Below are 26,643 nucleotides of genomic sequence, written 5' to 3'. Positions count from 1 at the left end.
CTCTTTAAAGTTAGCACCACAAGAAAATTTAGACTCCTAAATGAAAGTTATGGCTTTGAAACTAAGAATGAATTATGTCACCATATTTTACCTTCAGTTCTTTTTGCAGCTTTATTAATTCCTCATTTTCAGTTATGTTTTTATCCTCATTTTTGCTCATCTTTTGCTGCCAGTCACTACTGCTCTGGTTATTCAGCTCTCCATATTTCTGCTTCCATGCTTCCAGTTCTGGTCAGTACACAAAATGAAGTTACATAGAATAGAGTTACAAATGCATATTTGACCACATTCACATCCTCCTACTAAAGTTACATGGATTTATCAGCTATGACCACAAAGGGACAGAAGCCTTTAATGTTAGAAGTTTGTGATGTACTACATGAAACTAATGCCTAAATACCAGTCAACCAATAAAAACAGAAACGTAAAGCAGACATCGCAATACATCCAAAACAATTTTGCCTCCCTGCTCCCTTTTCATGGAGAAATTACCCAAAACTAATCTGTTGGTCTCTTCTAATTTGGTCTCAAGCACTTGATCTTGTTCAGTCCGAGTCAGTTCTTGTTCTTCTAATGTAATCCGCATATCTTCAATTATTTTTTCCTTTGCACGCAGATCTGAGGATTTGAAAATAAATTTACAGTTGAGCACCCTCCAAGTTCCCACCATTCTCTCTCAAAGTGCCTTCAGTACAAATCATTTCCCCATTCCCTGAAATCAAAAGCTCTATTAAAATGAAATAGAATATCTCTACTCAACTATCCATATCCAAAATTGTTGACTGATTTTCTTCAGCCTGATTTAGGTGAGCATTTCTGTGTTAACGTCAGTCAGATTATGACTTGTATTGTATAAAAACGAAACATTTTGCAGTTAAACAATGATTATCAAACCTGCAGAAACTGTTATGGTGCTAGTTCATGTTTCAGTGTTTGGTTTTGTTAGAATGACCAACAGAAGTGGCAAATAAATACCAACATTTAATAAGTTTACACTAATACAGCAAATCCACACCTCCTCTGAGGCTTATGTTTGTTTTTCTGAGACTGTTTCATTGCTTTCAAATATACTTGCTACTAACAACTCACAAAAATTAGTTCCAGACTGTAACATTTGATGTCCAAGTTGGAGTTTCTCAGTATTTTAAAATACAAATCTATAAAGCTCTCCAAATTAGTTAACAGTATAACAACTCATTATGTCGCCATTTCACACCAAAAAAACAGAACAGTAATGTTTTTTTTTTCCTGACCTTTGCATGCTTTCTCATACTGCTTGGATATTTCTTCCAACTTCTCATTATTCAATTGCTCCTAAATATCACATTGAAAAGCAAATTAAAGAAAGCATGTTTAAAGAAACAAACATACATGCTAGAAATGAGCAGCTTTTCATTTTGAGCTTTACTAAGTAACAAATGAAGTATTTAAGACAAACAGTCCAGAATAAGTAAGTTTTTCATATAGTATAAAGGAGCATTCAAGCTGATTAAGAAAAATGTTTAAGAGGAAGACATTACTACTAGTATATCTAAGTGTCGCTAATCAGAATATCAGCAGGTATTAAGTATGTATTTACTGGGCAGATTATTTAAAATGATTTGACGATGTCATGCAGTGAAAAGTTTTTAAACATCTTTCGTTCATCCATTAAAACTAGTTTCAGCTGGCTACTCTTGTTTTTACCCAATTTCTGTAAGCTTTCTCCTGTTGCTTGGAAAACTTGCCTCATGAATGGATTAATGAAAAAAATTAAGAGCAAGTAAAATTTAAAAACCTAGAATACCTTTTTAAGTTGTAGGATTGTGCGCTGTTTGATCTCTAATTCTTCACTAAATTGGTTTTTAATTCTCTGAAGTTCATTAACTTTGTTCCTCAGGGATTTCTCCTCAGATCGCATTGTACATACCTGTAACAATTCACAAAGACAGCAAGCAAAGCCAACATTTAGCCTTTTACAATCTCCGTAAGCTAACAAAATACTTTTGAGTCAAATTTTGGCAAGCACCTTAGCTGAATTTCAGGGACTGGAGGTGCACTATACTGTATATCCTTCCTAGGTAAGGATTTTCACCATATAATTATTACATTTAGCAGGGGGATAAAAACCAAACCACCACCAAACCAAAAAACCCACCAGGAAATAGCCTAATTAAGCTGCAGTGTCAGTTGTCCTTTTTAAAAACAAAACCGAAATCAAACAAACAAACAAAAAAAGAAACACACAAAAGAATGTTTTCTGACATGTGATCCCATCTGCTCCTTGCTGCTTCTCAAAGATAGGATTATACACTGAATGTTGACTAGGAAAAGGTCCTCAAATGCTAGGCTCCTAGGTAAGACACTAATACTTTAAGGTGTAACTTTCAAGCCCAAACTCTTGCGGTAGTTTTTTGGGTTTTAAAGTCTTGTTGAGATCCCATGAGGTTCTAAGAAATCCTACTGCTTGATAACTAAATGCTAACAACTAACTAGTAAAAATTATCCCATTTTTTCATTTCTTCTTCTCAACCTTAATAGAAAACATAGCTAAGATTTTAAAGCCTCTAAAAGTTAGTACTTTTCTGATTAACCCATCTTTTCCTCCTAGAGATCAGTACTTTCTACAAGTCTGAAATCTGAGGCCTTGTAGTCAGCACAAATAACAATGTAAGGCTACTGTTATTATAAATATTATAAAGTCCTTCTCCATAACCAGATTAGCCATAGTTTTCAAACCTTTTTCAAGTGTATTAATAAGTTTTACACCCCACCCCACCCAATATTTCTACCAATCCATGTTTTGACATCTGATCTTATCTTTAGCTTACAGCTTCAATGGCAACGTAACTTAAGATTCACTGTAACTCTAAATGTATCACTCCAAATAGCTTTATTATGAATCACTTTTAATATTGGTAGCTTGAGATTTGTGAAAAACAGGCTTTAGTAACACAACTCCAAGCATAAATTTGCAGAAGAAATATTTGGACTATGGTTACCAACCTCTGTTTCTACTTGCTGAATTTGTTTCTTGGCATCATAAAATTTCTCTTTCATATCTGTATATTCTTCCTCTTTCATCTGCAAATCTTTTTTCAAACTTTGTACAAGGGCAGAGCTCTCAGAAAGTTCTTTATGTAACCTTGTGTTAGAAATTAAGAGACATAAATAACATTAGTGTTACACATCTCAAAGAAGTAGCTTTTACACATTAATTCAGGCTCTCTGACTGCTGTTTTTATTCATTAATAGCATCTCAGATCTGTCAGACCAATGACAAACTTCATAATTTTACTTTTGGATATCAGCTTCTTATTATATGATCCTGAAGTTACAAACCACTTAAATTTACTTCTCAACACTGCAGGTTTTTTTAATTGTTTTAAGCACAGTAGAGCAACCATTTTTATCATTACATATCCTTATAAAGTAACAAAAGGAACAAGATTAATATCAAGTAAGTTTAAATTTGATACCTTCATTCCAGACCTTGTATGTATCAAAGTAAATAATAATCAAAAGAAAATGGAAAATCAGTAACACTGCAACAAGTGCTGCTGTTACAAGTGCTACTAAGTAATTAAAAAGTTTGATGGGTTTATTTTAAAATGGTTACGATTATTTAAAACTTTTACAGTAACACATCTTGGATTTTTACTTTAACTAAAAAAAAATATTTTTTAGATTCTGTAGCTAACACCACAAAACACGGCCTCACAAAAGGAAAACCATTCAAAACTTCACAAGCAGAGTCAGGGATCTCCAGACCTTCATGCTAAAACATAGTTTAGAATATATGCAGGTACACACAGATATGGCACTGAAGAAACCCTAGTCAGGAGAAGGGTTACACAGTGTCTTAAAGCTATTTTTACATGACTGCAATTTCCTTACCATATAGTAAATATAATCCCTCAGACACATTTAATTTCTTAAAGTTCTAAAAAGTAGAGGGGGCTCAGAAAGGTTCTGCCTTCTTACAGCCATTATTCCTTCAAGTTCTTACAGCATACTGATTTCACCTGGAACAGCTATTAACAACAGCTCTTAACTCCCCAGGCTTTTTTTTTTTTCTTTCTTCTTTTCCCTTTTACTTTCAGTTCTTTCCAAAGAAAACTTTGCCTGCTTTTATACATTACAGGATATAACATTAAACAAATTGTAATTTCTTCCAGATAGGGTATGCAACATAAACCTATTAGAAACCTCAAATAATTCTTCATTTCCTTGCATGCTCCTGTTTCCCCCTTCAATAATTCCACATTATTTACATCTGTATTTTTGAGGGCATATACGAACAGGCAAAGAAAACAAAGCCAGCAGAATAAGCAATATAACACTCAACCAGTGTGTTAAAACTCCTTAAAGAAACAGTTTTGTTGATAAACATGCAAATACGTTATGTCAAAATAAGCTGATGTTCACAGAAGGTAGTTTTAACTTGAGTCTATTCTCAAAGGGCAATGAGTTCTCATTATTTACTTACAATTCTATAGATCGTATTTGCTCATCCTCATTTTTGTCTTTTTCCTGAAGACAGTGTTTCATGTTTTCCAAGCTGTTCATCAACTGCACAACTTCCTCCTTCAGACTTGCCTCTCGGTCATTTAATTCTTTCAGTTTTTCATCTGAACTGGCACATTTCTCTTGCAGAGCTACTGCATTACTTTCCAGATTTAAAATAATAGAGTCTTTTTCTTTAAGTACCTCTTTTAACTTTGTTACACTGTCATCTTTAGCTCTAAAATCCTCCAAGAGGCATTCAAGCTCTCTTATTTTTCCCTTGTAGCTGGTAACTTCCTCCTCAAACTGTGCAATTATTCTGTGATCTTCTGCAGCCAGTTTTTCAAAATCTTCGGTTTTCTTCTGGATTTGCTCTTGTAACTGATTCACAAGATCTTTTTCCTTTATGGACTGATGATCCTGATTTTCAATCTCATTTAGTTTACTTTTTAGTTGATTATTATAATTCTTAGTATCATCAAGTTCCTTCTTTAAGTCTTCAACTTGTTGAAGTAGTTCTTGAATCCGCTGACTTTTTTGTGAAGAAGCCTTTATAATATTTTTGCATTCTTCCCAAATGCTTTCAACACTGTAGTGAAAGGAGCTCTCCCATCTCAGATCTGCTGTAGAAGCAGTTTGGGACTGCATGCATACAAGACTCATTTGAGCTCTCTCTGGTTCATCCTTTTGAGAGTCTAAGGAATCTTTTAAATTAACTAAATCAACATCCATAGCGTAAGACTCTAAGTGACATTTATACAACTCATCTACTTTGGACTGCATTGTTTTAATTTGTAACACTTTATCAATTATTTTTTTTTTGGCACCTTCTACCTCATTATTCAGCTGAAAAATCTTTTCTTCTTGTTCTCTATTTATAGTTTTCTGTTTGTCCAATTCAGAAGCAATCTCCTGATAGTCAGCTCGACACTGGCGAAGTTCTTCACTTAAGCCAGAAGCCCTTTCTTCAGAAGCGGAGAGCTTGAGATGCAAATTTGCTATCTGCCCACTGAACTCTTCTTTTTTATTTTTTTCTTTTCTGCATTGTTCTTGAAGTACAGCTAGCTGACCTTCCAAGGTTTCAGTTCTTTCCTTCAGTGCTAGTATTTCTGCATAGTTCTCAGAAGTATTTTTCACGTATTTATTTCTCTTTTGCTCTAGAGAGTCCTCTTCCCAACTCTCCTTCGTATCTCCTAAAAAAAACAAACCAAAGATACCATACAGCTCAGGTTGATTAAAATCAATGGTACAAATCACTAGCAACACCAAACAGCAATTACTATATTGAGAACACTCACCATCTGAAAGCCACACCCTCATATCACACAGCATTTTGGATTCTTGAAGTAGTTAAAGCGCTCTGAATGGTTTAACATACAATAGGTGCCTCTTAGGCTTCTAGACATAGTTTGCCCCAAGAGGTATTCAGAAGCTCTGAAGAATACTTTGCCACGGCCTTATTGCAGCCTTCTACTTTGCACCACTAGTAGAAAAGTCTAGCTAGTTTTACTAACACGTAGCAATACCTATGAGCTAGATAACATTCACAGCTATATCTAGTTTCCACCTTCACCAAGTCAACAATCCCTTTAATACAGCCAGCAGTCACTCATCCTATATTTAGAAAAACAATGGTAACATATACTTCTCTTTCACATTCATTATCCCCTTAAAAAAAAAGCTAAAAATCCAGCACAGTTTTTCCCTTCATAAAAAGCTAAAAATGCAGCACAGTTTTTCCCTTTGTGTTCAAGTCCTTCCTCTCCTTTTTTCCATTGGTTTCTCAACTAGATATAAGGATAACTATTTATGCCCACACTTAATGAATTACATGTAATGTTCTCCCAGAAATACGTGCAACATTCCAACACAAACCCAAATTTCCGTAAATATATTGTTAGCCTAAAACTGTTTTTTCCCCAAAGTAATAATTGATTCTAACTTGTCACATGCATTTCACCATCTTCAAAATTGACTCTAGCTGTATTTTATACACAAATGTGTTTGAATCCAACTGTGTCCATTTAGTAACATGCATGCTGTTTTAGTCTTAAAATCAAGCCTGTCTCAAAGGATTAGGTCATCACAACTACATAGTCTAGGGAGATCCTATGGATTCTCGCAAGTACTGTAAAATAGAGTTTGGCAGTCATCTCACTTTGGGAGCATTAAGCACATAGATACATGTGTACTGCATGGAAACATCCTGAACAGATCCAACAAGTTTTATAGAGTCACTAACAAAAAGTCACACAGAAACATTAGCAGTAGCATTTTCCGTCTCAGTTCAGGTTTTGTTTTTTTGATTATTTTCTACAGTGATCAGATTACACAGGACATTTTTTTCTTCCTGCTTTTCTTTACCTTTTCTTTTCTGTTCTAAATAAACACATCAAGTGCTCTGGCTAGGTCAGACACAACAGCAGCTTTACTTTGGCTTGTAAAACCATGCTCCTAAATCCTACAAGATTAAAATTTTTGGATTGGGAGATTGTTTTCTCTGATAGCCCAGTTGTGTAGTCCCAAGAAAACACATCAGACAAAATACTACATTCTTCATACTGGACACAAATTTTTACATACTTCACTAAAAGGGAGAGGTGCCGAGGTGTCTGAAGACATATTTTGTGGTTTAAGTTGGCAAGATGAAAAAAGTATCAGACCTTAGTCCAACACCTATAGTGAGAAGGGTATGATCATTCACAAAGGGATTGAGATTTGATCTAGTAGGGACATTGACAATCATGCAGCACAGTTGGATAAACATTAGTGCAAGAAGATAACTGATATTCAATCCAGAAAATTTTCATGCAGGAAGCACTAAGGAAGAAAGAGACTCACTCCAAAACATGGGAGGCAAGTCCTAGAGAAAAGTACAAAAATCCTGAACTTCCAGACAAGATAACCTATTTTCTCCCAAAATAAACTTTGGTCATAGGCCACTGGCATATCTAGATTCCACAAGAAAACCATCATAATGCAGCTGTGCTCATTGTTTTATTGTGCCAAGCACGTTTAAAGAGAATGACTAAATTTAAGTATATACATTAATAAGTGTCATTGTTATGGAGCATCTAGCAACTCAATTTTTCAATCAGATGCCTTGTATTCTCAACATCTGAAAATAAACAGATTTAACATGACTGAATAGCCTGTTCCCAAAAAAATCTCAGTGCTGACATTAGCATGGATAGTTATCCACTGTAATTTCTTGTTTGAGAGGAGCTATCACCTTTCTATTTTTTGTTTGTTTAAATAAGCTTCAGTCATAAGATTATGACTAACCTACCACTATCTATCTAGTATATCAAGAAGTCTACATCAGCTTCATTTCCCACCCCCTTCCTGTAATGTTTATATAGATGGCACCATCAAATGGTCATGCTAGGACCCAATATTCATCCCAACCAAAGATGGTAAAGACAGATCAGAGATATGTCTGGTACAGATACAGAGGCTTCTCTTACGAGACACTTTAAGTCATACTTATTTGAACAAGTTGTACAAACACCAGAAATTCCTTACTGGAGTAAACAGCATCAGTTGAACTAGCCCAATATTTTACCTTCTTTTGCTACTGCTGGTAGACTCAGCCATTTCCTACGGACCTTTCCTGACAGGACAATTGGGTACGTTGGAGGAATTCGAGACTATACATCCCTGCTTAAACCTTTCAGTATCTATGTATGAACCTGTTGGTGGTTAAGCTTGTCTGCCTTTCCCACCTTCTAGGGTAGCAAATATTAGAAGTTTAGTATCCACTGCATGAAGTGCTTTGTTCCAGAAAATTAAGCTAAGCTTCTACTAGATACAAGGTTCCCTTTTTCTTTCGCTGTAGAATGTGATGAATGACAGTCCAGCATTCAGTTTATTCACCATCTGTATCCTCAGTTTTCTGATCATGTGAATTTGGCAAGTCTCCCTTTAGCATGTTTATCCCTCTTTATCAGGATAGGTATTTTCTGCTTCTTGTATCATATTTCTCTTCTTCTATCCCATCCTCACCCAAACAATGCCTGAAAGGTTTTCTTACTAGCACCTATTCTGCAGGAGGAAGGCAAGAAAGTAAGGGACACAAAGGGAAGACCTTACATTCTCCTTTTGCATATGCTTCCCATAGTTCTGTGAGAAACAAGCCCAGCTCTGCCCCAAAGTCAAATTACAGGCAGGCAGATCTTACAAATAGCATTTTGCACAAGTCAGTCCCTATACTAATAGACTTACATGACATAGATAACAGAAGTAGTGACGTCCTTGTAAGTTTCACCCTTATCCTTGAAGGTTTTCAACCACAGCTAGTTTATTCCTCTCATTCTAAAAAGACTGGCAAGCTCACAAGTAAAAAAAGGAAAGCAAAAAGACTGGAAGTGCAAACGTGAGAGCTGCATAAAATATGCCATCTATGGACTTAATTTTACTTCAGTTCAAGTAGAAAGCTGTTCTCCTTTGCCAGTGCTGTCACCTTGACCAGAGCTGGCATGTTCACAGCATGCATACGGAATGAAACATCAAATTTCACAGCACATACCGATTGTTCAGTCGCACAGTAAGTCATGGACATGTTTGATACTTGCTTAGACAATTTTAAAGAGCTTGAGCAGGAGATGCTATTTCACCCCCCAAGTCCAGCAACAGCAAGTTTTGCACAAAACAACTGTTAAGAAATTGCTTAAGAATGACAGCTGAGTCTGCAAGTACATTAACAGATAAGAAAAAGCAGCAAAATGCAACTTTAGAAAACTAACTTTTATTTTAAGCATTTAGCAGTGAACAGTATCACACCTTCTGCAAAACAGATGATATATATACACATAACAGTTACTTTAATTTACAGTTTAACATAGCAGATTTTTTCCTCACAATGTAGTGTTTACGCTTCACAACTTTTTGCTTCTGTTCTGGAATAGCAATCACAGTTTTTTGGGAGACCCCCTGTTGAGTGATGGTAGAAATTGTACCTTTCTTTGTAGGAGGCTCTTCTACAGCAGGCTTATTTTCAAAGCAACGTTTTCTTCCCACTTCCAATACAGTTTCCTCACTATCCTCAAGCTGGTCATTTTCAATCACTTCGTCAGGGTTCTCTTCTGACAATTTTCTTTTAATGGTAGTTACAGTGTTGTCCTGTGTTAAAATAAGATCAATCACTTTGAAGTTTTACAAAGTGAGGACTTACAAGGCTTAGTAATCTTTTATACACAAATATTTTTTTATCCTATCCAAAACTATCCGGGTGACAAGTACAGGGGTTGTCAGAGCAACAAGTCAGTTACATATCAGTTACTTAAACCAAAAGCAGGTACACCTCTCAGGTACAAATAAGCACAATCCTTTGCACTATACAGAAACCAGAGCAAGAGACTAGGAAACTACAAAATGCAAGACTTGCATGTAAGATGAGTTTGTTTACCACCCAAAACCAATTTCCAGTGTTCGAAAGAGTTGATGAAATTCCCCATTTATTCAAAGGACAAATGATCAGCTCTGCAAGCTTGTCACTTTATCATAGTTTTAACTGCCTTCAAAGCCAGAAATCATTTTTGTCATGACAGATCTGACGCAACTTTAAAGTCTAATCAGTTCTGTCATACATACTTTAAACTACATATTCGACTAAGAACAATTTTTTTAACTTGCCAGATGACAAGTGGCAAGCCATGCGGGTTGCCAAGGACCTATTACTCATGTTTAATTACTTTATTAAAAAAACATCCATAGAACAGACTTGAGGTTTGTGGTCATGTTTTAAGTTTCATGCCACAGTCTCGTAGAAACACTGGACAGAGTTGGAGACTTGCTCTTTGAAGTAGTAGTAACAGGAAGCAGTCATCAGAACTCTTATCACTTTTGGAGCATTGATACTATTGGAACGTGAAGTCACTGTGCAGCATGGAGAGGGAGTAGAAGATTAAGTATGGTCAAAGCCTAAAGTTTGTAGTGGAAGAGAGAAATCAGCGTGCTGCCTAAGTTTCACTTAAAAGGTTCTTAGAACTACTTCAGGTTACTGGCCATCAGAATCAAAAAAGACCAACCAAAACTAACTGCATGTTTTATTTTTTTTTAATCTGAATACAATTAGCCAAGCTCGTCTTCTGGCATTCAGCAGCCAGTAGTAGACTAGCCAGCTACAAGTTTTATTAATCACATCAAAAGCAGACATACCCTGGCCATCCACTTAGTTCAAACTCTGCTCAGTATATGAATATTATTGCTTTTCCTTTGAAGGTGTGCGTGCATAGTGGTGGTGGCGGGTGGAACACATTGATTTTTGTTGCCAATTTGCACAATCACTGTCCTTCTCACATTATTAACTTCTAACTTCAGCAAAAGGTCAAACTTAATTGAGGTAAAATCTCTTCCATCCAGGCAAAAATAGAGGAGGTAGTGACATAATCCCTCTATTCCTGCTGCTCAAGTCCTCCCAGTTTGAAGGGAGGTTTTCTTTCTTTAGAGCAGCTCTTCAGTCTCATCTACAGTCCTCCAATAACCCCAGATCACTGCTTCCAAAAATCCTATTTTTCAGATTCTCCTCCATTTTACTGTCACTTTAGTTTCAATGACAACTCAACTGCTACCATTTCAAGCAATCAGCAACAATATAGAAAAGAACTGTTTTCCCAAATAGTTAAGCTCATTACAAGCATGGATTTAGATTTTTTATATGAATACAATTGAGATGTCCAAGACTTACATAGTCTTTTACAGTTTCTTCTAAATGGGATATCAAATCTTGTAATCTCTTAATAACGTCATCTTTTTGTTCCACAATATCCATTAGTTCTTGAATCCTTTTATTCTGTGTATTCATTTTCTTGGAAAAGAAAGTAGTTGTCAGTGTTAAATTGTTGAACAATACCACACATTTAGAAGCAAGATCAGTTAAGCTAAGCTTGATATAAAAAAAGCTAGAAGCATACTACAGTAATATTTTAAACTACTGGAATTTTGTACTAAAACAAATAATTTTGCAGAAGTTTTTCCTTGAGAAAGTTACCTCAGTTGCTTCTTTAAGCTGCTCAGCAGACTCACCCAATTTAGCCATCTGCATTTCAAAGTCTGTAACAGGAAAAGAAGCCTGCATCAAATAGGCAGTCATTGCATAGTTTACTTAGTAATCCATTGTTCCAGATCTTCAGTAGTTTTTGCATAGATTCATTTATTGACATTGTTGACAATTTACAAGTGGGTTAGGGTTTTATTGAACAGAAGAATTGGGCCTTGCAGCTCCTATAAAATATAGATCCTGTCAAGTGACTTCTGAAATAATATGAGGCATTGCTACTTTTCCCTCTATGAATATTCCACAGGATATCTGAAAACGCTGCACCAGCAAAATGTGAAATGCAGGGATTACAAATTGATTCTTGGTTTCATGGTCATTAAGTTTGACATTTTACCCCTCAACTCAAAAGTCTGCAATTGACAGTTTAAAGTTTTGTCTTAAAAATGAAATAACCAAGGCCCACAGAATTGCTCAACCTGAACACATACAACAATTTGTTACCACTTCTATACATATGGTTTGGTTCCAAAACCCTGATCAACTGGATTATCATTTCTATTCTAGTCAGCCATTTCTTTTTTCTTTTTTTTTCCGTCCTCCTTTCACATCAGACTCCCACTCAGCTCACCTTTTGTTTTCTTTGCCAGCTCTTCTTCAGTTTTTATTAGTTCATTCGTTTTCTTTGTCAGCTCTTCTTTGGTCTTGGTCAGTTCAGTGGTAAGTTTTCCCAGCTGTTCTTCAAGCCAGCCTATAGCTTCCTGTGGATCCCCTAGCGACACAAGGTACTTGTGTGCTTCTTCTGCCTGCTTTCTGAGATCAGTGACATCATTCTGCAGAGAATCAATAATACCCTCAAAACCAATGTGGGTGCCTGACCTTATGCCATATTCTTCATCCTGAAAGATAATTTACATCCATTTAGAAATTGCAAATAATTACACAACAGCCATTATTTCTATGGAAAATTTGAAAAACCTTTATGAATGGAAACATAGAAGTACAGTTAATTCTGGCTTCAAAACCATTTTGTGAATTCACATACATTTTAATTGCCAGTTGCTGTCTACCTTAACACAAGCCTCCTGTATCAAGTAATAGCTACTTTATTTTTTATAACATTTAATGACCCACTGTCACATTTCTTTTTCTATCACCACAAAAGCATCCCCTCCACATGCCATATAAATGGTACTTGCATTTTTTTTTTTACTCAATGAGAATAATCAACGAACACAGCAAGTGAACACTTTTAGAAGGAATACATCTGAAATTTTCATTTATCAGTAAAAGTCTGTGAGGTCAAATAAGTTTGTGGCATCCTATCAGATTAAGTTGTACTTAAAACATTGACTTTATAGCTTTCCTCTTTTTTAAAAACAAAGTGTTCAAAACTCACAAAAGCTGGCCTCAAGTTAAGAGCCTTGTTATGGCTTAGTTGTAGATATAATTCTCATTGCTTCAGTTGTAGCTACAATAGCCTCAAGGGAAAGTCTCTGGGACCACACCAGTGCAGTCCATATATGGAGCCCAAGAAGTCAGCTTCAGATACCTTTTAAAAGGCATTTAATGCAATAGATTGTATACCATAATTGCAGCTTCACCCCCCCCAATTTCTTTGTATACTGTAATTTTTACTCTGTTGCAGAAATGCAGAAAACTCCAAAGATTCCTAAATGCATACTTGAGGTCAGCACCTACTCCTATTAAATGGGATAAATTTATCTTGCTGAGGATATAGTTACACAGCATGCAATTCCTTGAAGCCATCCTTCTAATCCTTGGGACATACCATGACTATAACAGGTAGCTAGTAAGAGGGATCTTATGGGGAAAGAGGGGGGGGGGGGATATAAAAATACCAGAGGTCCAGCTTGCTCACTGCAAGGCTGATCTTTTAATTTATTTTCTTCATCTGCATTTTTATTATAACCATTTACGAGTTCCTTGAAGATTTCCAGGCGTCTTTCAGAATTTTCTTCAAGCTGTTCTCGTTCTTGAGAAAGGCGCACTCTAGAGGAAGAAAAGTCAGTCAGCTAAAAGCTAGCCGATATGAGATGCTAAGTTACTAGTACAGCTGCCTAAAGATGTTTCCTTCTTTATTTTTGCACAACAGAGTTAACAAAACAGTGCTGCTACACCAAAATAAAAGTATATTTCCACACACTCCCCTGAGGGACAAGGGGGGAGACAAATACATACAGAGATTATGGATAGCACTTAACTACAGGCTTGTTTCCTAAGCTTCTTGAGCCAGAATACCCTTTTGAAGTATCAGTAAGACTGCAGTAACCAAAGAACTTGCAAGTGTCACACTGTCTATAGACATCCTATCAACAAAGCTCTTCTGTTAAAGAGCGCTCCACAGGAACCAACACACAGATTATACATACACAGCCCTACCCACCCCCACAAAATCCAAGCCTTTCCTACACAGCATTTTTGCTGATCTCATAGTCCAAACAAACCAATATATTAACAGATGCTCTAAGTCTACCAGAAAAGTGTAGTCTTTTATGGCCAAAGGAGTAAAAAAATAAGTGAATTTATTTTTAACCAGTAACTTTAAAACTACTTAAAGATAGCTTACTTGAAATCTCTTTCCTGCTCAGCAAAGTACTTGGCAAACTCTTGTGTCACTTCTTCACGAACTTTTAGTTCTAGCAGTAACTTATTCTTCTTTTCAGTAATAAGTCTGTTCTTCAACTCTTCTATGAGATTCAGCAGCATCTAGAATTACCATTAGTATTAATTTTTTCATTAAAAAAAGTTTCCCAGAAGGGAAATCTTTCCTATTCCTCAAATACTACAACAACACTTTACTCTTCCAAGTGGCAAAAGTTCTTCCAATTCTTTTATTAACTTATTTGTAAACAGGAGGATTCATGAATAGGTTGAAATATCTGTTTGGTACTAGCACAACTATTTATAAAAGTTTACACAGAGTGGGCATTTGCAAAGAGCATCAAGGGTTTTTGTTGTTTTTTTTTTTACAAGAATTCTTGAAGTTGTCTTAAAACCAGGCTTAAGCTCCACAGGATTTAGCTTTTGTTTTCTAAATACTAATTTTTGGGGCCCTATTAATGAAACCCCCACACAACAGTTCTCTGTTCCCTCCTCCTTGTCTTCCCTAGAAGCAGCTAAAACTGTTGTTCCTTAAAGAAGTTTTCAGAATTTTCTTGTGCATAGCATACAAAGGAACAGTCTACTGTATTGCTAAAAACCAGGTAATACTTGCTGCACATTGACCATAGGTTACCAAAAGGAAAGAAAGCTAAATCTGCAACTCTTACTTTACTGCTCAGTCTGTACTTAGACACATTTCACAGCGTTTTCCCACAATAGGAACCAAGTTATGAGTAATCCCACTTTCAGTTCTTAATGCTCAATTCTTAACGTAGTCCTGGCACATACCATATATTTTTCTTCTCCAATAAGAACTTTATTTTCTTCATGTTTCTGCACTGCTGCTTCTCCTGATGTATAATGTTGTTCCTCCATCTCATCATCTTCAATCACATCTTCTAAGCTCCTGTCCCATAGGATAGTAGCTCTTTTCCTTGGCATTTTAGTATGACTACGTAATGATTCTTTTGCTGCTTTCTGGCCAAACGACTGATCTTGGGGAAGAACAGATGTGTCCATAACTAAAACCTACCCAGAAAATAAAGAACAAAGTCATCAGTACTTTTTTTAAACCTCTACTGACACTTCCAAGAGATACCTGTTACTTTCCTATAGGTCTCCTGAGCATGGTGCTCCTGCAGCCTATCCACTGTTTCGAGTCACTATGTAGAACAGTTCCCAACTAGAGTCCAAAGGAGTCACTTTATAGCCTAACCCTTCTTTGGATCCCAGGAACACCAAGTTTCACTAGCTCGACAACCTCCAAGACGGCTGCCGCCTCATGCGCCAGGATTTCTGTATTCCCTATAATTTGAGTTTCTTGTTCCATTATCCAAGTGCCATCCTACAAATTCTATTTCTTGAACAGCTGTATCATCCTTACAGTCTGCTCCTCCTGGTGGTGTACTTAACTGCTTATATGAGCCCACATTCCAAAGGCTTTGATTTATTGTCCTTTAAACATATCTGTCAACAGAAGTTTTCCATGGCTTCATTAAGCCATGGATACTTTCATCTTCCAACTTTGCCACAGTTATATCACTGCATTTACTGCTACTCATTCTGCTTAACCTCCACCTTCACACTGAAGCCTCTACGGACACAATGGTAGCCTTTCAAGCTCTTTGGTGTTCAACCTATTTTACTGATATTTCCAGTGAGCAGTATTCCAAATTAAGATAGCAGTAGTATATGGGGCAGCTAGAACTGCTCCTAGGTGAGGTCATGTTATGACTACAGAAGAAACATTTACCTAAATCTTAAGGAATTTCTTCCAAAACATACCAAGTGTCTTGTTAGGCTGGACATTTTATAGAAATTATTTATTTTTCAGCAGGAGATGCTCCCATGCCCACACTCCAAAGAAAAAAGTTGCAAGAAAGCCTTTTTAAAAAACAGGCTTTACAAGGAAATAAAGCTTGACTAGGAGTAATTAGAAAATATGATTGGAATATGGGACAGAAAAATCCAGTAACTAAATTCATATTCTTAGAAGTGAGAGAACCTGCTCTTTAAATGCAAATCAGAAGTACTGATCAAGATAAACTACAACACACTTACTTTTTGTGCGACAGCAGAGAACTTTAGCACATTGAGTGTTTCATCATATGCTGAAGCACACTGGCTTACGTTTACTATCATGTATACTTTCCCCTTTCCACTGAAGAATCCTTGAAGGAAATGAGTTAACTTACTTTCCCGAAAGGGTATGTGCTGTTGCAACCTTTAAAGACAAAAGAACAAATAACCAGAAGTTTAATAACTCCGTCAGTGCAAGAGCTATCCAGCCTGAAGACTTGGAAGTATTTAGAAAGCAGTAGTCTTGGAATCAGTTTAAATTGTTTTGGACTAGATACAACGGTTGGAAGAGCTTGTATGGCTGTTGTGACTGCTGCTGTAGCCATTATCTCACACAGGCTATAGCAATACAATCAATGGGAGCACTTAAAACCAAGAGCTTGTTCAACTGTTAGCCTAAGGTGGGTCACATAGCCTCCTGCTACAGTAAACTATATCCCACCTCTCCCTCCTCCTTTCCACATTCATAAAAGACACACATCTAGTTTAGGCATGCAGTACCCAACGTTATCAGAGATGCCTCTCACTCACTATCCTGCCTCTGAGAGTGGACAGTACCAAGTGCCTAGGCAAGAAAGCGAGTATTCACCAAACATGGAGATACTTTTCAGAACTTTTTCCCTAATTCCCCAGCAGTCTGTCATTTCCTAAATCCAGTTGTGCCCTTGAATCCAACAGCTGGTGATGTAGTTTTTTTATGCTTACAGGAAATTCTATAAGAAATCCTAAAACATGGCTAAACACACACTCACCACTGAATATATTGCCTGCATTTTGGACACACAACAGCTATTCAGTTATAGGAGTAGTGCTGCAGAACTCAGCAAAATAGTGACACTCCTTCCAGAATACATATATAGCTCATAAGTAGCTTTGCTACAGGACTGATAAATGAGAATCACTTTAAGAAAGTTACTGCTTCTTATTCAACTTGCAAGGGGCATCTATTAACACTTTAAGAGATCATGCCTCAGAACATTTATTTTATATTGTTAAAAATCCAAGTTAGCAGTGTCAGAAAAAAAAAATGTTCTGAACACATTAACAGTCCTCTAAGCAGCTTCCTCCCTGGAAAGAACAGGAAGACAAGACAGACTGTAAATTCACAAAATGCAGGTTTAATCAGGAACAGACACTAGCAAAGCTTTTGTATCTTAAGGTGTGAAAGACTGAACAGGCTGTATGGCAAAGTACAGCCAGGCATATTCAACCCAAGTTCATTTAACTTCTGGGACAGATCTTCAAATGAGAACCTACAGAGAAAGCATTTCCTGGACAGTTACTATATATAGTACTGGTTTTTAGACAACTAACTTTTTGTATTATTTTACTCTTATTTAGATCCTCAAGCTAGGGTACAAACAAGGGAAAGGCTTTCTTTTGTCTGCATACAGTTAACTAGATCAGGAGGTGAGTGTTTAAGTTATGTCCAGATTTAGAAAAAAATAAGACAAATTTTGTCAAACAGCGCACAGTTATGATAGCACAGCAATATCCCACTGATGAAAAGCGTTACACTAGCAGTACTTAGGCAAGTTTAAAGATAACTTTGGTAGATTAACAAGATTTTACAGTTTAGACTCTACAATTCTATACATCTTTTCACCAAAAACTCAGTGTTAACATCGTAGATTTTAAACAATAACTTTTAAACATTGTAAGCAATAGCTAAAAACCACACCCAGTTTGCAACTTTTAAAAGGACTTACTTTGACTGCTGACAGTTCTTGAGTGCATTAATACACTTGCCTAGAATCAGGAGGGAGTTGTTTATATTTCCACTCTCTTTCAATCTGTCGCCTTCATTGCGGGTCTTGGTATATCTTTCTGATCCAGCAAGATCACACATTGACAATCTGAAAGAAGACAAGAAAAATTCACTTCATTTGCCTTGGAACTGTCATGGTTTAACCTCAGGCAGCAACTAAGTACCACACAGCCACTCCTTCACTCCCCTCTCACCCAAAGGGATGGGGAGGAGAATCGGAAAGGAATGTAAAACTTGAGAGTTGAGATAATAACAACCCAACAAGTAACGCAAAAGCCGTGTGCACAAGCAAAGCAAAACAAGGAATTTATTCACTGCTTCCATCAGCAGCCAGGCGTTCAGCCACCCCCAGGAAAGCCAGGCTCCATCACACATAACCGTTACTTGGGAAGACAAACGCCATAACGCCAAATGTCCCCACCTTCTTCCTCCAGTTTATATACCAAGCATGACATCATACGAAATGGAAAATTCCCCTGGCCAGTTTGGTTCAGATGACCTGGCTGTGTCCCCTCCTAATTTCCTGCACCCCTTCAGTCCTCTCACAGGCAGAGCCCAAGAAATTGAGCAGTCCCTCACCTAGTATAAACATTACCCAGCAACAACCAAAACCATCAGTGTCCTATCAACACCGCTCTCACACCAAATCCAAAACACAGCACTGTACCAGCTACAAAGAAAAAAAACCCAACTCCATCCCAGCCAAAACCAGGACAGGAACATCCACAAATTATTCACTTTTTAAAATTATCACCTTCCTTAGAGGAAGAATTGCTTGATTTTCACCGGCATGAACAGTTCCATCCTTTCAATGTTGCTTCCCCAATGAAATTTCACACTACCTCCTGCCAAACCCTTTCACAACATGGTTCTTATTTCACCCCTGCAGTCCTCCTCCTTCTGAGAATTTACGTGAGTTTAGGAATATAGCAGGTTAGCAGAACCTTGTGCTGAACAAGAGGGACGAAATATAGAACAGCACTGCAACCTGATGGATTGAGGTAGAGGGCCAAGTACTGTATGAGTGTAGGAGGTGGGGAAACCACCATACATGCATGATGCCCTACCAGGAAGCACTGGGTGTATAGTGCAGTACCAGTACATCAACATTGAAGAGAACCGACAACATCACAGAAGGGGTGACACTGAACTTACTCATTGACTCGGGTCACTCGTGGTGTTCCTGAATCTTCTATTTTCAGTACCTTAACTGTGAATATACTGTGACTAAAAGGAGAAGTTTAAATCAGCAGAGAAGTGATATAGTAGAACATTACCTTCAAAATATTTTTAGCCTCCACAACATCTGTTCAAATCATTGTTGAATCTGTTAACATAGCTAAGCATATACTTCATTAGATACAAACTTTTAAAGGGATATATATGTAGCACTTATTTTGCTTTTTCCTCAGATGTTTAGACGGAATAAAGCTAAGTGGTTTTGCTTGAAGGACAGTATTTGATACAACACTACTACCTTTAGCACCTGTTTGTCTTATTGAAGGATTGAATCCTTTTGGCTTAAAGCATTGAGTCACATACCGCTAAAGGATGCCAAAACTGAAACCTAGATATCTAGACCTTGTTAAACCCTCTTCCCCTCCTAAAAGCCACAAGCCGTATTTTAGTTCCTCCTTCCTCCTACACAGCATCCTATGCCCAATGTTTTTAAAAACATTTCTCACCTTCTGCTGGAGGTAGCGTTTAGTTTCGTGCTTGCAATACTCTGGTGTTTCAACCCCAGTTTTAGAAGTCTAAAAGCTTCTTTAGAATCAGAAATCTGAACCCACTGCAGATCTTTAGAAAGAACAAACATGATCATCTTGTAAATATCATTATCAAATAGAAAGAAGGGATTGGGGATAACGTATGAACACCAAGAATAATACATATACTTAAGACATACAAATGTTTTCCTAAGCCTGCTTCAGACAAATTATATTATGACAAATAAGATCAAGATTCCCCCTTCTATGGGAAAGAAAGGACAAATATTACATCATTTCATCCTATTAGCACACTGAAATATATTCCATCCAAATTAAGGGAGCAACCTTAGCCTGAGCACTGAAAAGCCAAAAAGGCAGGGTCTAATATGGTTAAGAAAGCCCTGTGGTCATATTCATCATGACAGAATTCCACATGGATAGCTTCTGCTTTAGACTACAGTTTTGAGGAGGGGGTCGGGGGTATGCCATCTGGATCTCTTTCAAAACCATCGGCTTCATTGATCTTTTTCAGTTAAGAATTTTGTCTGCAATATGATGACTGTATGTCATCTGGGTATGCGCTAAAGACCCACAATCCTACTAATAGAACTTTTAATATTAATATTGTGGCTTCTTAATCTAGAGGTCATCAAAATTGTACAAGCAAAAATACCAGCTCTGACCAAGAAAACCAGGAAAACTGTTGGCCGGTTTTCCTCAATAACATCAGGAATGGCCTTATGCTTCTAAGCTTTATACAAAAAATTATGCTGAAGTACAGCTCAAAGGAGACTATTTCCTACATTTTCTATTCTTTGAAGAAATGAAGGAGTTGGGTTTATTGTCTAATTCAGGTTTTTAATGTAGTTTGGCATATGAAAGATAAAAGCAGCAGGCCAAACACCTACAAAAAAGCCTTTAAAACTGCTGCCTTGATTGTCCAAAGAATCAGTAACAAATCAAAGTATTTTCAAATGTCTTTTTTTCTATAGCCAGAAACAAGCATTGAATTGTTATTTTGAGTTCTGTTAACTCCTCACCCTCTTCAAACCAAGACAAACTACATTACAGTTTTGATTAAGCTAAAAGTACTGTACTACGTAATTTGTAGTCAGACTGCACTTTCTCACATTCTCTGAAATCTGTTTCTCTACAGAAAATACTAAAATACACCCCAAAAAAAACCTGTTGAGCAGATTTTAACTACAGTTAGAAACTTCTGGAGTTTTGTTTTGTTTTTTTTTTTTAAAAAAAAAAAAGTAAAATACCAAACCACAAACAAATTTGCCAGTTGTTTTCAATATTTCTCCTATTTCAAAGGAATATCAAGGCAGTGGAGTGCATGCAGGCCTTTAAAAAGTACAATCAAGAATAAAAAAGGCTATTAAAGATACAGCTATTTCTGTGTATGTAGATTGTTGCCTTTCATACTCAAAGTAGATGTTTCTTGTGCCACAGTAATGCAGTTAGGAGTTTTCTAATCTAGAAAGAAACACTACTACAGGAAGATTGACTTTTCAAATTACATTCGGCAATTTGCAATGTATTTTCATCACCTTTTACATAAGAACATCCCTTGATGTCTTGAGCAAGGCGTAGTGTTTTTCTTTTCTTGTCATTTGACATAGGAAGCAGCAGATCATAAAAACATTCATTGTAAATCTCAAAAAATGAAACCCAAACAGAAAACTTCGTGTAATCTTTCAGAGTTGTGCTAGATTGTTCCAGGTCTAAGAGTTCTTCCACATCTGCCAAGTACAGATATATTACAAGTCAATATAGGCCTAGTAAATAGAATTTATTTTTTAAAAAAAGTTAAAATTGATATCACAGCAGCCTTCTAAAAACCACTTATCCCAGACAAAAATCCATTTCATTTTTCCCCCTTCCTTCTTAAGTATCTTAAAGTCACACGCTTACCCTACATATTTGTAAGACACCTACTCTACCACTTCCTTTTCCACTTGCAAATTCTATCAAACATGCACAGCTTTGTTACAATTATTCAAGTCTCTTCAATATGACAGAATTAAACTAGCAAGTATATTTCACACTGATTTTTTTTTAAGCAAACCTAGTATTTAGGTAATTTTTACATGCTAGAATTCAGTTTATCTGATTACTTACAAGTACTCCAAAAGCCCCTTAGGATACAACTAGGGCCTATAGCATAACTAGTACTGCTTTTCCTTGCTATAATTTCATCTCCTGTAATGCCTGTTCAGATATTCTAACCATTTTATCCTTGGGTTTTCTGCCCAGATAACCTGCTCACTATCCAACTCAGTCATACATGTAGTCATTTTATTTTTAACGTAGGCCAGAAGTTAGTTATTGACCTTAAGAAAGCATCTTTACCAGCTTTATTTGCAATTATTTAATATAAAACATACCCTCAGAATCAATGGGTGCTTTGTTGTTAGAGCTGTTTTGATGGTCTACCTGCCAAAGAGAACAGAGTTTCTAAGACACACATTGTTGACAGTACATCACCAGTTACTTTGTAACAGCTCTATGGTCCTACTAAATAGGAATACAGCATAGTTGCACGTGCCAATACAAAGATTCTGGTTACGCATCACGCCTAGTTCAATGCACCTGTACATTCCCATTGCAAGGGTTGCTCTTACTTTAATACTCATTCCCAACACTTCCCTTATACCAGACCTTATTACAGTATATAGCATTTCAGCTTGCTAAACCACAAGAAAACTAGTCACAGAATAGAGGGGTGGGAGCCAACACAGAAACAGCACGATTTAACAGGATGATTTGCAGAAGTCCAGTTGCAGTTTACACATTACTCTTCAGGACTCTATAGATTCACCAGACTAAAATTTTTATTATTGGTGTTCTGCTAATTCAGGATTCCATATCTTACAGCTTACTAGGTCAGCCCTCAGAAACAGAGCTAGACATAGCACACTCGTTCACTTAAAGTGAGTGACTTACTGCTTTATGATACAGGCTGTAGAAACTTTTCACAGTCGAAAGAGTCTAGGTTTTAGAAAGGGAAAGATAAATTTCTTCTGCTAAGCTCTTTTAAAAACACATATATATACAAATAGAAAAATCCCTACAGCTAGACCTTACAATGTTCATACACTCTGTTCCCAGTTTTGGTTGGATGTTTTTGTTGGGTTTTTTAGGCATGGAACTGCAGAGAAGTGCAATTCATCTACCAAACTCAGTATGCTTAAGAGAAGAAATGTGGATTAAAGAACAGGTGTGGTTTGGTTCAGTTTTTTGTGTGTGGGTTTTTTTTTTTAAAATGTTTTGTCAAGACTATATTTCATATAAAGCTAGGATCCTATAAAGTGATTCCTGAAATAATTATTTACACAATCAAAGCTTTTAGATTTAAGCTTTACACGTATAAAACACCCACCCAAACTTGTCTCTGTTGAAGCAGATGCGAACTTTGCCACCAAACTTGTTCTTATAACCAGTTCCAGAAACTAGAGGGACATATATATATATTCACACATACACAACACATTTTTCTGAAGTCCTTAAAGACTGCTAGAGCTAGATCTAACATATGTCTGTGCTTTTTAAATTGAAGTCTTGAAGCATTTTGCTGCCACCTGCCTTCCACACTGGAGAAGTCCAGCTAACCAACTGCTAAAAATCAAGGTAACAGATCCATTCCATCCCACAACAGCTAGAACAACCCATTATAACCTATCATACCACTTCATTAAAAATAAAAACACCACAACAATTCCTTTCTAGTTCCAATTCCTAACATATGGTCAGGGTTTTTCTTATATTATTCCATTAATTTCAGAATTAAAAGCCCAAGAAAAAGTGCTTATACAAAATACACGTCTCCTGTATCTGTAACTGGACTGAGCAGCTTTAGAATTCCAGGCAACTCATAAAACTGGAGCGTATTTCTGGACCACTCAACAGTGGTCTGTTAAAGAATGAAGTCCAGTAGAAAACCATTTTCATTCAGACCTTTATAAATCCTTCTGTATATTTGCTTTACACATCTGCTGTTTTTAAAAAAAAAAAAAATTGCTTCAACCTCAAAGTCATTAATTTCTTTCAAGTATCCTGAAAGATAGTTTAGAGGAGCTGCCTTTGAAGTAGACCTACCACACCTCTAGAGATGGGAAGACTATTTGCATTCAGCCCTTCTTAAGCACCAGCAACCCCAGAGGATAAATTATTAGGTGTCCACACTATAGGAAAAAGCTTGGGGTTTACATTCCATTAAGTATTCAGCCACAAGACAGAAATCCACAGAACAGGGTTCATCAGCTCTGTTGCTCACTTTACTGCTAATCTGAATAGCTGGCTGACAGCAAAAAGATACATCCATGCTCCAATACAGAGTCTTTGCCCATTGAAAAATTAAGAGGGTAACACTGAGATATCTGAAGATGTGTGTGCTTATCAGTATAGAATAAAAGTGCTCTTTACCTCTTTTGTTAGTTCAAGTATTGAATTTTTAATAGAAGTTTCTTCTCTCACTTGGTCTTTAGTCAGCTTTATATAATCTCTGCACCGGTGGGGTTTGATATCCATTGTTGTGTATAGCTTTCCTTGAATACTTTTAAACAACAGATCCATAGCCCTTGGAAGAATACCAGCATCATCTTCTGTCCCTGAAAGCAACACACAAAAGAAAGTTTAATCATTACTGTGAACAAGGTATACAGATAAATGAAGACAGAAGGATAAGCAATTCTAACCTCAAGGTAACACATGAGAAATTTGGAGGTAACTTACAGCATTAAACAGTGGGGTTTTGTATTCTCAGGGTAATGACATTTGTGTTAAGAGTGTTTTGAAAGGTATTTGGCTTTCAGCAACAGCTCATGCTGTATCCCTTAGACAGTAAAGGCACATAATATAAAACAAGAACTGCTGGGGTACTCTGTATAAGCTTAGCATTAAGGACCAAAAAAACAAACCAACCACGACCAACAGACATTTAATAGATATGTGCAGTTCCTCAATTGCATCTCTCAGGCTGCCTTCACACTCTCTCATGCAAGTAATCTCGAAATACAACTGATTCCGATCTCTCAGCTCTAGTCCTGTCCTAATTCCATAGACCCTATGAAAAAAGTTCTAGAAGCCTCGTGAAGACACTCCTTTCCTTGTCCCAGATCTTTTTCTCAGAGCATACTACTTTTGCACCTGAAAGGCAAAAAGCAGTCCAATAAAAGCCTTAGTTTTTAGGGCTGCAATTCTAAAAAGGGTTCATTTATCTTTGATTTCTAAATCAGAGAGGAGAAGGGAGAGTGGAAGAAACTGCTGTCCCATCTCAGACTGACAGCATCACTTTCCAGCTTTTTGATAATTCCTCCTACTCCTGAAAGACAGGTTTTTACCACAGACAGCCCTACCTGTGTCACCTAAGTCAGAACCTACGTAAAAATCTGGTTGCACTCAAATAGCAAGCTAGTAACCACATAATATATTATTACATTTGTTTTTCCTAATCTCCTTTCTTCTCTAACCATTTTCTGCTTATTGCAACACCACTTAACAATTAATTCAATTTAATATGAACAAAGCAACTGTCACTGGCAAACAACGACCAGTCCTGAAAAGCTGCTTCATCTTTCATTTGAGTCCTTTGCCGCTGACTGAATATAGACTCCCATGTAGTGCCGAAGTGGAAAGGCTACATTGACAGTAATGGGAATAACAGAAGAGGAAATCATGGCACCCAGTGAGCAACATTCTGCCCTGCCAAATCTTATCACGAGCTGACAGTTAAATCCTAAAAAATGTAATACCAAGAAAGAATCTCCAGAATCTAAAAAGTCATGAATCAGAAATTCTTGAGAACACACACAACAAAGTATACCCCAAACTAGTAAAGCGTGGGGGGCTTATACACTTTAGGAACTCTGGTGTTTTTTATTTACCTATTATTTATTAGGAATGGAAAGATCATCCCCATTATTGCCCCAGATTAATGGTAACAAAGTACTGGCAGTATTCTTCAGTAATAAACCACCTAATAGATAATCACTTGGAAGACAATGTCACTTCTATAAAAATCAATTTCCCATGGCACAAAACTCATTGTCCTTCTACTACTTCTGCATATAAAATGAGCAGTATAGCATCTAGAACTGCCATTTCACTAGAGAAGAAACTATTTCCATGCGAAACAAATCACCTCATTTGTTAAAATGCTTTGAAAAATAATTAAATGACATCTTCTGACCAGAAGGGATATTGAGACTTAACAGTACAGAACTAGGGCATCAGAAGACAAAGTCTCCTAGGGTATTACTGATAAGCTCAGAAGCTTGAGACAAGACAGAAATACTTGGAAGTAATCAAACATGTTTTAAAACTTTTAATCTCTGCCTATAATAATTGAAACAGACTGAAATACTATTCCTTATTTGAAGATGGTGCATACAAGATTATTATTATGAAAGTCATATGCATAATGATTAAAATTAAAAGCTAGTCTGGTGTAGAATGACTTACACTTTTCACATCCCGATATATACAAAGTGTTTTTTCCCCAGCTGCCCCTTCTCCCTGACACTGTAGATACTTGGAGGAAAAAATGAAGTCACACACACTACGTTGAAATTATTAGAGCCTTACAAAGCAGTAACACTACATGTTTTAACTCTGGGAACGACTGTTTGTTGGCGATTTAGTGATACTTGTTATGGAAGGAGCCTTTCAAAGGCTCTTTATTAATATTCAGGAGAAGACAATGTATAGGGCTTACAGTTTAAATAAAGCAAAGAGTTATATTGCTGCTAGAAGGAATCCTCACTTTAAAAAACAGAAGGTCATTCAAGGAGAACTCATTTCTAGATATACCTTGGAACGTGTAGGTTTTCCCAGCATTTGTAACACCATATGTAAAAATAAGACGATTGCATCCGTTTAAGAAATCTTGCACTGGTTGCTTCATGGTACCTTCAAAGAATTCTTCTTGAGTTGTTTCAGGTCCAAACACCTAAGCATTACCCAAGAAATATTGT

At 36.7% G+C, this 26,643-nt stretch overlaps 1 protein-coding gene across 2 annotated transcripts in view; it reads right to left on the bottom strand.

Moving 5' to 3' along the window:
* KIF20B (kinesin family member 20B) overlaps window positions 1-26,643 on the bottom strand; it is a 43,668-nt gene that overhangs the window by 12,929 nt on the left and 4,096 nt on the right. Inside the window, exons 5-25 of one of the 2 annotated variants that reach the window (XM_037400774.1) lie at window positions 26,480-26,618; window positions 24,095-24,279; window positions 22,057-22,105; window positions 21,220-21,411; window positions 19,640-19,751; window positions 19,110-19,181; window positions 17,896-18,042; window positions 16,169-16,331; window positions 14,897-15,136; window positions 14,073-14,212; window positions 13,345-13,495; window positions 12,114-12,315; window positions 11,477-11,538; window positions 11,174-11,293; window positions 9,444-9,606; window positions 4,469-5,678; window positions 2,986-3,124; window positions 1,787-1,909; window positions 1,254-1,314; window positions 493-618; window positions 92-228 (exon numbers count right to left, since the gene is read on the bottom strand). In XM_037400774.1, the coding sequence (XP_037256671.1) occupies window positions 92-228; window positions 493-618; window positions 1,254-1,314; window positions 1,787-1,909; window positions 2,986-3,124; window positions 4,469-5,678; window positions 9,444-9,606; window positions 11,174-11,293; window positions 11,477-11,538; window positions 12,114-12,315; window positions 13,345-13,495; window positions 14,073-14,212; window positions 14,897-15,136; window positions 16,169-16,331; window positions 17,896-18,042; window positions 19,110-19,181; window positions 19,640-19,751; window positions 21,220-21,411; window positions 22,057-22,105; window positions 24,095-24,279; window positions 26,480-26,618 (3,933 nt within the window). Of the gene's footprint in view, window positions 1-91; window positions 229-492; window positions 619-1,253; window positions 1,315-1,786; window positions 1,910-2,985; window positions 3,125-4,468; window positions 5,679-9,443; window positions 9,607-11,173; window positions 11,294-11,476; window positions 11,539-12,113; window positions 12,382-13,344; window positions 13,496-14,072; window positions 14,213-14,896; window positions 15,137-16,168; window positions 16,332-17,895; window positions 18,043-19,109; window positions 19,182-19,639; window positions 19,752-21,219; window positions 21,412-22,056; window positions 22,106-24,094; window positions 24,280-26,479; window positions 26,619-26,643 lie in introns of both variants that reach the window. The other variant, XM_037400773.1, reaches the window with a different exon arrangement.

This window comes from Falco rusticolus, chromosome 9 (genome assembly GCF_015220075.1).
Source record: "Falco rusticolus isolate bFalRus1 chromosome 9, bFalRus1.pri, whole genome shotgun sequence".
Classification (NCBI taxonomy): Eukaryota; Metazoa; Chordata; class Aves; order Falconiformes; family Falconidae; genus Falco; species Falco rusticolus.
This window is presented reverse-complemented; position numbering and strand designations above follow the sequence as displayed.